Source organism: Argopecten irradians, chromosome 4 (genome assembly GCF_041381155.1).
Source record: "Argopecten irradians isolate NY chromosome 4, Ai_NY, whole genome shotgun sequence".
Classification (NCBI taxonomy): Eukaryota; Metazoa; Mollusca; class Bivalvia; order Pectinida; family Pectinidae; genus Argopecten; species Argopecten irradians.
The window spans coordinates 22144397-22157731 of record NC_091137.1 but is presented as its reverse complement, the minus strand read 5'-3'; the positions used below and the strand labels follow the sequence as shown (position 1 = coordinate 22157731).

The following is a 13335-nucleotide window of genomic DNA, read 5'->3' as shown; positions in this document are numbered from 1 at the left end:
CACTATCTGTATTTACCGTTGCATCTAGGCCTAGATTCAGCAATCTTTCTTATCTTGAAAACCTTCTCCAGAGAAAAGCATTACCAAATTCAAGGAAAATATCTTAAGTCTTTGTAAGGAGCTTTCTTTAATTAACTTTTAGAACGCTTTCCTATATATGGAGAACCTTAAGTTAAGGAATGTTGATAAAACTGGGCCCTGAAATAGGGTGTGTTTTGATCATGCACAGCTGTTATAATTACTGTATAACTTACAAGCAAACGACAGTGAATGGTATTGAGCAAGCTTTCTTTGAATATTTGATTATGAAATATGATATTACTTGCATTGAATTTAAAATTGATTATTTTAGATTTTTTGTAAAATATCTGTTGCTTCAAGATGATAAATTATGGACTTATAATGGTATCTTGGTTTTGGAATTTATTTTTATATTATCAGCATTCTTTTGAACTTAATGATATTCTTTTAGATCATGTTTGGCCTAACACAATATCTTTATCTCCTAAAATGTTGAAATAATGTTTATATGCAGATGTTAATTGCTACTCTCTATCAGATTTGATGTATAGGTATTCTATTACTATCAAAGAAATTGAAAACAAAACTTTTGGCATTCGCTGTACTATTGTACATTATTGCTGAAGGTGAGCCATACCATTAAACAATCACTTGCTATATGCTCCATTGTTTTTATATATAACAGCTGTGTATATAAACATACCCTACTTGGTATTGACTTGTGTAAAATGGGGATATATAAGGTTGGGTCAGTCTCGCTCCACCTCACCAGATTTTTTCAAACTTTATCAACATCAACTATGATTCAGTTCTGTTGTATTTTGATTGCTCAAGGATCTGATCAATCAAACTTAGAAAAAAAAATAGGAACATCTAATTCTTTTGTTTTGGACCTAACTACAGTGAAGTCTTTCTTTGTAATAAAAACAGCTGGTTCATGAATATGTGACTCATACTTTCCATTTGGGATTTGTTCGTGTTTAACATCATATGAAAAGTCAGGGTCATTTAAGGTTGAGCCAGCTGGTGTAGACTGGACGAATGATGAAGTATGAGGAGAAGTACCATTAACTTTCCCGACAGGATTCAGACTCGAAACCTAGAGATGGATGGCTAGTGGTAATATGTTGCACCTTAACCACTTGGCCACTGTTGGATTCATCAAAATTTTAAAAACACTTGGTATTGGAAATAGTTATACATTTGGAACCAATAGCCTCAATTCTTGAGACCAAATCCCACAAGAAGAGCAGTTCAATTAAGGTGTGGGGCAGTCTTGGTGGGTATTGTCCCATGGTATAATAATGATAGGCGTATAACAGGCTGGGGTTGGTTTATGATGGGAGTATAGGTCACATCACATCTTTACAACAAGACTCGTGCTGTAAAGTAAGGACATTTGTTTTCTAAGATTATATGTAATTTTACAGATTTTGTTTTAATACAAAAATTATTCTTATCTTAATATAATCAGTATATATTGAAAATGAGTTTTCTTCAAATCTTTTTCAAAATGGACATTAATTTTTCGTTTGAAGTTATACATATTTATATTTTGTTATCAAATGTCTTTTCATGATCATGATCAGGTGAAATTTCTGAAATAGCAGCTTAAAATTAAGCATTTTAATATAATTTTTGATCATGATAATTAGCTACATCCAGTTAAAAAACACATTCATTTACATGCTCATGTACAGCTGCATTGTCCTGAAAACTGGTCATGATGAAAGTATTTCGTATTTGCATATTACAGAGTTATGTTTGTGAGTGTAACATCATAATTTTCAGAGAAAACAATGTTAGTTTCACTCACAAAAACGTCAACGTCACAATGGTGTACCTACCCGAAAGGCAGGTAACTCTGTAATATCTAAAGACGGAATTAGGTTTTACCCGAGAAATGATGTGACCTTGACCTTCTGTTTGTTGATGGAACATCTTGTGTTTACTTTATTTCTAAAATGTACAGGACTGACAGTTCAACTTTCAACTAGCAACAATATGTATGTCTAACACACACACATCACTTTCATTGTGTATTGCAACATCTTGTGTCACAGGATCATGGATAGATTAAAAATATAAAACACACAAAAAAATACAAAAAATGTTTATACATTTACTTAGAATCAAGAATTTTATTCAAAACTCTTTCTCAGTTTGCTTTGATTCAACACCAGTGGTTGTGCTTTAAATCTATCAAACAAGTGTCAAGTAATTTTTGGTATCTTATATAATTTGCCATTGGTTTTATAACATGTTAATGAAATGATAAGTGATACATGAAAAAAATAGCTAGTGTTATTAATTACCTTTCCTCGTTTTGTGGCAGTCTTGTAGCAGTCATAGATAGTTATTGTAGACAAATAATTTCAAATAATGAGTACATTCTGCTTATCAGCACTTAAGCACATACAGGTAAGTTAATCATATCAACAAAAGTTCAACTGTCAGTCCTTTGGCGTTTCCAAAATCTCAATTTGCTTTGTGTGCAGAGGTGTACACGTTGATTGAAATATTAAAGAATATTTTATCATGATTATTAAAGTAAATTGGAACTTTGTTAATGTTTATTTTACATGAATTGAGTTATGCTTATAAAAATTTCCTACTAATATTTTGAATCACACTGTTTATAACTCTGTATTTGTACATTATAGAGTTATCTGACCTTGCATGTAGGTATTGATTGTTGGGCATAAATATTATTTTTCTGAAGAAACAATTTTATTTTTCCTCACAAATTAATTATAAAGAAGAAACAAAATGATACCTAACTACAAGTGGAGATAACTCATTATATGCAAAGACAGAATAAATTCTGTAATCAGCAAAAATACTTTTATGATTGATTGAAAATGAAAAATAAATTTCTTTGCATTCTTAACATATAGAGTTGATTGGCATTCATGACATAGATTTTGTATATTTTACTTCATGAAACATTTGCAAGGTTCCATGCATATGTCATTAAATGTTGTTGAACAAGAATTCAAAGGAATGATAGGTTTGAAGTTTATTTGTACATTGTGTATATAGCTGTTTGTCCAAATACTACCAAGGCTTGATACAATAGGATAGGATGAATATATTGTAAGTTAGAACCAATAATATGAATACAAGTTCTATATTAATATGAGACAATGATTAACTGATATTGTAAGTAAATAAAAGTCTTACCTAGTCTTACCTAGAAAATTAGCAAATAAACAGTTTGACATTGACAGTGAGTTGGCATTGAATGTAGGTATATACATAGACTACAAATCCAAACCAAGGACATGTACATAATTATTGAAAACATTTCACAAACCGATGATAAGGAAAATTGTGATTATACCCTATATGTAATATAAGAATGATATAAAAATGTGTGTACATCAGATGTATACATAAGGATATCTGATGTATGGGGTATTGCTGTGATCAGATAAATGTTGAATTTAGGCTTAATATGTCACCAGAAACATGATTTACTGCAAATATCCGACAAGATAATATATGTAATAATTCTTTCTACTGTTTATGATCTGATCACCAGACAATTGATCATGCATGATATAATAGGGCCTGATGTGACGAGATATGTGATTTATTGGGGCCTGATGTGACGAGATATGTGATTTATTGGGGCCTGATGTGACCAGATATGTGATTTATTGGTGCCTGATGTGACCAGATATGTGATTTATTGGTGCCTGATGTGACCAGATATGTGATTTATTGGGGCCTGATGTGACCAGATATGTGATTTATTGGGGTCTGATGTGACGAGATATGTGATTTATTGGGGCCTGATGTGACCAGATATGTGATTTATTGGGGCCTGATGTGACCAGATATGTGATTAATTGGTGCCTGATGTGACCAGATATGTGATTTATTGGGGCTTGATGTGACCAGATATGTGATTTATTGGGGCCTGATGTGACCAGATATGTGATTTATTGGGGCCTGATGTGACCAGATATGTGATTTATTGGGGCCTGATGTGACCAGATATGTGATTTATTGGGGCCTGATGTGACGAGATATGTGATTTATTGGGGTCTGATGTGACGAGATATGTGATTTATTGGTGCCTGATGTGACCAGATATGTGATTTATTGGGGCCTGATGTGACCAGATATGTGATTTATTGGGGCCTGATGTGACCAGATATGTGATTTATTGGGGCCTGATGTGACCAGATATGTGATTTATTGGTGCCTGATGTGACCAGATATGTGATTTATTGGGGCTTGATGTGACCAGATATGTGATTTATTGGGGCCTGATGTGACCAGATATGTGATTTATTGGGGCCTGATGTGACCAGATATGTGATTTATTTTGGCCTGATGTACGTGACCAGATATGTGATTTATTGGCACCTGATGTGACCAGATATGTGATTTATTGGGGCTTGATGTGACCAGATATTAGCTGCAATATTGTAGCTCAAAAGACTTTTAGACAGAAAATGGTGTAGTCTTTAGAGCTACAATTGGTGCCTATTACTGCTAATGGAGCAAAGTAATGATTATGCAAATCATTATAAAACATTTGTTAGCATTTTATCGTTCTTGTTTGATATCGCCAACCTACTAGGCAATAGAACTGAACCACATAAAATATCAAATTCTCATCGAGGCATTATTTTTTTACATAATACATATGGAAGTCTTTCTGAAGGATATTTATACGACAAGTCCACAAATTGTGAATTTGACGTCTTGTGAGAGGTACGGTAGATGTTAAGAATGATAGTTATGTTTTTTTTGGACAAAAATAATATGTGAATGCATGTATAAGCATAAAATAATTGGAAACCTACAAAAAAGTATAGAAAACTGTGCCCTAGTGATTTTCGGGGACAGTGCTCCACTACGACACATACAGACCAATTCATACCCGGATGAAAGGTATATTTGGTCGGGTACATATATTCCTTCTAACCAGATATGTGATTTATTTGGGCCTGATGTGACCAGATATGTGATTTATTTGGGCCTGATGTGACCAGATATATGATTAATTATGGCTTGATGTGACGAGATATGTGATTTATTAGGGCTTCATGTGACCAGATATGTGATTTATTTGGGCCTGATGTAACCAGATATGTGATTTATTTGGGCCTGATGTGACCAGATATATGATTAATTTGGGCTTGATGTGACCAGATATATGATTAATTATGGCTTGATGTGACGAGATATGTGATTTATTAGGGCTTCATGTGACCAGATATGTGATTTATTTGGGCCTGATGTGACCAGATATGTGATTTATTGGTGCCTGATGTGACCAGATATGTGATTTATTGGGGCCTAATGTGACCAGATATGTGATTTATTGGGGCCTAATGTGACCAGATATGTGATTTATTGGGGCCTGATGTGACCAGATATGTGATTTATTGGTGCCTGATGTGACCAGATATGTGATTTATTGGTGCCTGATGTGACCAGATATGTGATTTATTGGGGCCTGATGTGACCAGATATGTGATTTATGGGCCTGATGTGGGTGATTTATTGGGGCCCGATGTGACGAGATATGTGATTTATTGGGCCTGATTGAAGTATGGGGTTTATTGGGCCTGATGTGACGAGATATGTGATTTATTGGGGCCTGATGTGAGGTGATTTATTGGGCTGATGTGATGAGATATGTGATTTATTGGGGCCTTGGTGACCAGATATGTGATTTATTGGGGCCTAGACATATATTGGGCATGTGACCAGATATGTGATATTGGGGCTTGTGTGACCAGATAAGTGATATAGATAAATGATCTATGATATGATTAAACACTTGATGTGACCAGATATGTGATTTATTAGGGTTTAATATGATCAGATATGATGTACTACAATATTTTGGCTCGAAGTGACCAGATATGTCTGTTCAAAGGGCTGATCGGCTTGCAGTGTTGTTTTGACACGTGTAGGAATTCGAAAATGGCGGCGGACGATGAAGCCTGAAATAGCTGGCAAAATCCCTGCAGCCAATGTATTCACCGGACCTTAAATGTGTTAAGAGAATTATATATTCCGGTATTGTTGATTGATGGAGCGAATCAACTTGATAATATTTCAGAAACTAGCCTAATGTCATATTGTTTATATTCAACGTCATGCAAATGTTTGAATCATTTGAACATTATACACGTTAGTTACAAACGTTTGACCGACATCGGAATTGAATGAAAACGAAAGGGATACCCATGGGCCACATGGCTTCATATTATCGGAAAGGAAAACAAATACAACTTGCTGGTTATGTTTTAATGACAGGACGTTTTAATTATATCAAATTAATGAAATTATGCTACTAAGAAAATATATCGTAAAAAACCGGTACAGGTAAAACTGTATCGCGGTACAATATTTTTTGGTGGTGTATTGCAATACCCCAATATACCGGTTAACCGCGGCAGCCCTAGTTTGATCTATTTCATTTTAAGTCTTGATTTGACCAGATATATGATACATAAGGCGGACCTTGATTGGTTTGATGTGACTAGATATATTATATATTGGGGCATAATTTGACCAGGAATATGTGATGTTTTAGCTCAGATTTGATTGTGACAAGATATATGATGTGTTTGATTTGACCAGATATATGATATTTAGAGGGCTTGATTTGACCAGCAGATATATGTGATGTTTTGGCTGGGATTTGATACAACTAAATCTATATTGCAACACAGTTTTAGACTTGTATCACTTAGAGCAGTTTTGAATGAATCTGTAAATTGAGAAAATTTGCAGGAAAAAACAAATTTGTTAGTTGATAAGAGAAAAGGGAATATGTTGTGATACAGCTGGCAAAAGTATTCTGAATTGAATATGACTAAAAGACTTCTTTATCTAATGGTGAAAATACCATTGTCTAAAGAAACCAGTAGATTATTTGAAATAGTTCATAAGAATTAAAATGAAATCTTTCTTCCTAAATAAGTCTGAAAGCTATAAATTCCTTTTCTGTCCTCTTTCCAGAGTGTGTTTGCAAAAACTGTGTCACAGAAAATTCGGACTGCACGATGGCAGAATAAGAGACCCACAAACATGAGTATTCAGAAAATAGATGATGAGGCTTAAGTAATAGACACAAGTTCAGTATGTATGATGCCTGATCACTTGATCCATGGAAAATAAAGATGCATATGTGATGAATGGAATAAGTCAGTGTCTTGTGTAAAAAAAAGTGTTCCACGTTACCGTGTGATGTCTTTCTTTTCAACTGCAGTGTCTCATTGATGTTGATGACATCAAAATAAGTGATAGTGCTACCCATGGACACTTCTATCGTTAACGTTCATTCTTAGATTAATGCCATAGTCTCTATATATATTGTACCGATTAGCATTAGCTAAATACACTTCCTACCGTTAATGTTTATTCTTAGATAAATATGTGGAATGACTTGGATCCCAATCTTATCCAAAGACATTGATTGTGACAAGATCTTATGTGTGTGTAACTGGTGAATCCAGAGTGGATATTCCCTGTCTCTTATATATAATATTGGAAGGATAAATACCATAGACTCTAATTTACCCATTAGCACTAGCTACTCGGGTATCTATGAATATCTTCAATGAAAACATTGTCAAAAATTCAGGGAGATTTCTCATGATCACGAACAAGTAATGGGCCGTGGACATAGATATGTGGTTATCTAGAATTTAGCAGTTTTTTACATTAGGTCTAATACAAAAAGATCAGCATTATGTCATTGATGTGTAGGACTGCCAAATGCAATTTATTGCTGATAACATGATATGTGTAAATGGATGTTATTGCATGGTATTTTTCGTATTTGTTGTATTTCATTGTATTTATATAAGTGTTCAAAAGTTATTTGTGTTATTTCCATTTTATGTTCCAATTTTAAAGTTTTTGTACTGCAACAGAGGATCTTTTTGAAAACAAAGGCATTGTACATAATATAATATGTACAGTCATTGTTAAAGCTGACCAGATCTAGAGAAGCTTTATATATATTTTATTGCTCTGGTCATAGAATTTAATGGAAATTAATTTAATTGTAAATAAAAAAGTTGCCATATAATGCCATGATGGTCATTGCAGTCGGATTTTGATCACGTATTGCCAGCCTTAGCAAAATGGTTTGAATATTTTATTGATGATTGAAAAGTATAATGCAAGAGATCTAGATAGTACATACATGTTGATGACAAAAATGATTCTATGTTGAAGTGAATACAGATATACAAAGAAATGGGTTAGGAGGGAAGGGAGTTATGCATGTATGGATATTGAAGATCATTATAGATTCAAATACTACTGAATAACTGAACAGTGTTCATATCAGTGCTCAGTAAAGGTTACTTAAACTTTCTCTGTTCAGTGACTATGTATCATTATATAATTACTGTCGTTCCTCAACACATTTCCCAGTTATCAAATAAGTCCTACTGAAGTTTTGTCCTGTTCATTCCAGACACTGTTTTCTAGGACCTTGTCACAGAAAGTTCGCAACATTCGCTGGCAGAAACGGAATCAGTCCACTGTTACAGATGAGAAACTTATGAAGGAATATATCCCTGGTTCATTGTCATACAAACTTAATATGCTATGATTATTTGATAATTAAACAGTATTTGGAGCTGAGTTGTTGGAGTTTAAACTGTTGTCTTCGTCGATATTGATCAGTAGTTACGGCATGATTGTTCAGTTATGTAGATTTATGATTTATATTCAACAATATATTGTGAAGATGGGACCCATGACGTAACAGTAAACATAAAGAACGAAGTGAAACTCCTCAATTATCCTGGATTGTTTTACCTCTCCTGGAGCACTTTACATATAGAATTTTTGAAGATCCAACTTTTGATGGAGCCCTGGCCAGTTGATTATGAGCCATCACTGTAGTTGACGGAGCATCAATTGTCACACCGTCCATGCATACTGTATGTGACTTTTCATTTTGTATTGTGTATACTGTGACATTACCTCTGACATTGAATAGACATGGCTACATACTGCCTAATGATTGCCAGATTTCTTCATATGTGTTTTCATCTAAACATACATAGAGTATAAAAAACAAGAACTACTTCAGTCCATAACTTCTGTGTTGTTGCAAATGTTTATAAGGTATCATACATGGTTTTTTCCTTGCCTTTGAATAATTTTCACAGCTAAAATTCATCAAAACTTATGATTTTCAAATTTCAATAGACAACTAAGAAAAAATAACAAGTACAAGTTTGTACTAAAGTATGACATACATACCTACAAGACATCTTGTATATTATTGAAAATATCTGTAAAAGTGGCATGGATCTAAACAAAGTAAAAGTATTTAGTATTTGTTTTAATGACTTAAGAATTCATAATTTTTTTCAAAGACTATTTAAAAAGAAGAAGATATTTGATGTTCCAGTAAACCTATAATATCCTTGTGTATTTTCAGAGTGTCTTTGCCAAATCTGTTTCCTCAAGTGTCAGAAAAATGAGATGGAAGGCAAAAAGAAAAGCAAATGATATGAAGCATTGCTTGCAATTGTTAGCTTAAGGCAATAGAGAGGTATTAATTGTCTCTTATCAATTAAGTATTTCCAATGTAAACTCTAGAGAGTCTTATCAATTAAGTATTTCCAATGTAAACTCTAGAGAAACTCTTATCAATTAAGTATTTCCAATGTAAACTCTAGAGAGTCTTATCAATTAAGTATTTCCAATGTAAACTCTAGAGAAACAATCTTTATATGTAATATTAGGAACAGTAAAAGCCCACTACCTTTCCGAAACAAACTTTAAAAGTTTCTTAAAATTTTATAATGACATTAATCGGTAAGAACACCAAACAAATGCAATACTCCTTGCTTAATCTGTGTTAACAGTTACAATTCATTTAGTCTTTTTTGCTACCTGGCACAGCAATAGTCACCTAATAACACTCTGTAAATAGGATGACAACATGAAACATAAGATGACCCATGTTATGAAAAATAAGATTTAATTATTTGAATAAATTTGTCTAGAAGGTGATAATAATTGTTGTATTAGCGGTAAGCTAATGACTTTTGGAAATTAGCAATTTTGTTTTACATGTACATTTTAAAAGTTAAAAATGTTTCTGTAAGGTATTGGGCCTTTAACTTGGTAAATTACTTCAAAAGTATTTTTTTTAAACAAAAATCCATCCACTTAAAACACTCATTGAATTAATATGTTCTTTAAAAACAAAAAACAAAAATATAACAACAAAAAATTCAGTTTCATGATTGCAAGGATATAAAGGAATAAATAGCCATATACAAAACAGAATGAATGTCTTGTAATGTTGTTTATGATAGTACATGTATTAATATTAAAATGTCTGTTGCAATCAATTGTATCTTCTTTTTTTTTTCATTTAGGTATTTAAAGTATAACATGAAATGTTTCGATATTTGGTCACATAAAAAGTATGATAAAAGAGTTAAAAACATTTTTTCTCTCCTGTTTTGTGTTTTTATGCTGATGTTCTTTATCATTGTCATTATTTCATACACCTGTGTGCAATCGCCTCTGCATTGGTAAAACTCCATCTCTGAAAATGTACTGCTTCATTATATTACTCTGGTGGTGAAGCAAGGTAGTCATTGGTTGCCCTCCGTAATGTTAAAGAATCACATTTCAACTGGACTCTTCTCCAAAACTCTCTTATTTTACTTTCAGAGTGTGTTGGCAAAATCTATATCGGCCAGTGTTCGCAACCTTAGGTGGAAAACAAGAAAACTAGCCAAGGAGAAGAATTATATCCCTGAGTTTGGAACCATAAATTAAAAAATAATTTGTACTAAAGGATGAATAGACTGTGGAATATAAATATATATTGTTTCCAAGGACGAAAAAGTGGGTGAAATATTGTATTTGAACAGTTGAGCATTTCGAGTTGATATATTTTGGAATTTAGGATTTGATTTCAAGATTGAGAGGTTGTAGGATATTAGGAAATAACCATTGAGGAAGATTTAAATTGATCTTTAGTTACATACTCTAAGCTGTTTTTTTGTGGTGATACAGGTGCTAGTGGTTGGCTATTTGAACAATGCTTCAGCCTTCAAGAATTAGGATGACATTAACCAATATAATATCCGTGGTTAAAGCACTATTGAAATTTACATTTCAGTATAAAGATTGTAGAATTTTTTTCTAGAAAAGTGCAAAACTCTTTTTTGTTTTTTTCAGAGTTTTTTTGCAAAAACACTCTCTCGAAGTATCCGCAATATTCGCTATAGCAACAAGAAGAAATGCAAGATCATGGTGCAAAACGCTGTGGAAATGGAGGGTTTGTTGCTCAAAAATAATGATAGCAATGTCTCTAGTGAGATGATGGAACCTGGACCTTATTCTCAGTAAGAGATTAAAGAACAATACATATGGTGTACATTTGTAAATATTCGGATATAGAACGTTTTGTACTGTTTGTATTAGACATTTTGGACACACCTTTTCAATGATCTGTTGGAATAGTACCAGAATGTGCTGGTTTTACTAGGTGCTCCAGGTTGGTGTTCATCCTGTGTGCTAAATCAAACTGATATCAAAATTTGATCAAGTGGATCTACAAGGATATATGCCAAAGAATCAAAATGATATCGATCATGAGTGATCAGAGGTACAAAAAATAACTTTGTTTTATGATAAATCTTGCAAAAGGAAGAAAGTTTGAAGTGGGTTTTTCTCTGTGTTTTTTTCCCTAGTGTGTTCATTTTTATCAAACATTAAAACAAAAACTACATATTTAAATATATCTGAAATGATGTTGATAACTTGCATTGGTTGTTAATAAGTAGTGATATATTTATAAGTTTAACTATTGATTTTATGAGACAATAAATCTGATTTATGCTCCAGGAAGAGAATAATTGGTGATAAGTAAAACTATGTGTGTGTTTTCATTTTAAAATACAAGTATATGTATAATAAATATGTTGATGTCTGTCACATGGGAAAAATCTGACATAAGGGGGATAATAAGATCTAGAGGAAATGATCTGACATAGTATAATCATACGCAAGGGAGATCATCTGACACAAGGGGAGATAACCATATGTAAGGGAGGTCATCTGACACTAGGGGAGATAACCATATGTAAGGGAGATCAACTGACACAGGGGAGATAACCATACCGAGGGAGATCAATTGACATAAGGGGGAATAACAATACGCAAAGGAGATCATCAGAATAAAGCAGGATAACTACAAAAAGATCACTTGACACAAGGGAGGTAACCACACAAGGGGGATAACCACACAAGGGAGATTATATGACTAAAGAGGAGATAACCATTCACAAAGGAGATCATCTGAAACGGTGGGGATAACCAAACACAAGGTCATCTGACACTGGTGATAAATTTGGTTATTAGCACTATAGAAGTACTTAAATGGTGCTGTTTCTAGTTGGGAGAAAATTCACTTACTGTATTTCCAACTTTTATCTTGTGATTTTATCTGTTAAAATGATGTAAGGAATTGGTTCTTGCTTGATATACACATACAAGGAACTTATCATTAATGGATGATTTAATTTAAAAATAGATAATTAAATATTTAGCTAGTACATCATGATTGTAGACCTTAAATAAAAAATAACATGTAGGCTTAAAGATATCTCCAAGGATGAGTTTGTATCTTTGGATTTAAAGGCCTGCTTACCATGTCGGTACCATGTTGTATTTAGGTACCAATGAGCCATATGGTTATAACTGTAAGCTGAACCTCTCTGATATTGGATCAGATGTGTGTATAGGAATATTGGTGTTACTACTTTATTGCATCAGGTTTATTTATGTAGATCTTAATCACAAACTTATGTATTGTAATTATTTTTTTCCCCATGAAATTAAATATTGACGACAATAAGAAATTGTAAAAATAAATCATTGAGAAAATGTTGCAAATACAGGTGAATTATCTCTTCTTTGATCCTCTGAAAAAAAAATGTCCAATCTGCGTAAAATGCTGTGTCAACAAATATTGAATGATTTCAGATGAATTTTTATAACGTCTAGCTCCTTAAATTGTGGGTGTTCTGAAAAGTGGGCAATGTGTAAATAATTGTACATGTATATTAAATGTGGAGTTAAAATAAAATTCTTGTTATCCTATATATTAAGTATGTTTTATTTGTTTCATGAATGGTTTAGAGATTAATTTCCTGGGATTAACTGGTAGAGTTTTGTCATCTAGAACTACACTTATAAAAAAAGACATTAGGCAGTACCTGCAACTCATTGATGATTCTAAAGTAGTTAATTTGCCTGACCATTTTAGCGACTCTCTCAGAATTAAGT

The 13335-nt window shown here is 33.0% G+C and overlaps 1 protein-coding gene across 18 annotated transcripts in view; it reads left to right on the top strand.

The window, feature by feature from the left end:
* Positions 1-13335, top strand: part of LOC138320965 (uncharacterized) — a 53095-nt gene that overhangs the window by 4989 nt on the left and 34771 nt on the right. Inside the window, exons 5-6 of one of the 18 annotated variants that reach the window (XR_011208270.1) lie at positions 10711-10887; positions 11224-11355. The exons of 11 other annotated variants lie outside the window; for them this stretch is intronic. Coding sequence is in view for 4 of the 7 variants with exons in the window: in XM_069264298.1 (XP_069120399.1) it covers positions 11224-11394 (171 nt within the window). In the remaining 3 variants the exon portion in view is untranslated. 6 more of the 18 variants (XR_011208269.1, XR_011208268.1, XM_069264303.1 and 3 more) reach the window with 6 other exon arrangements.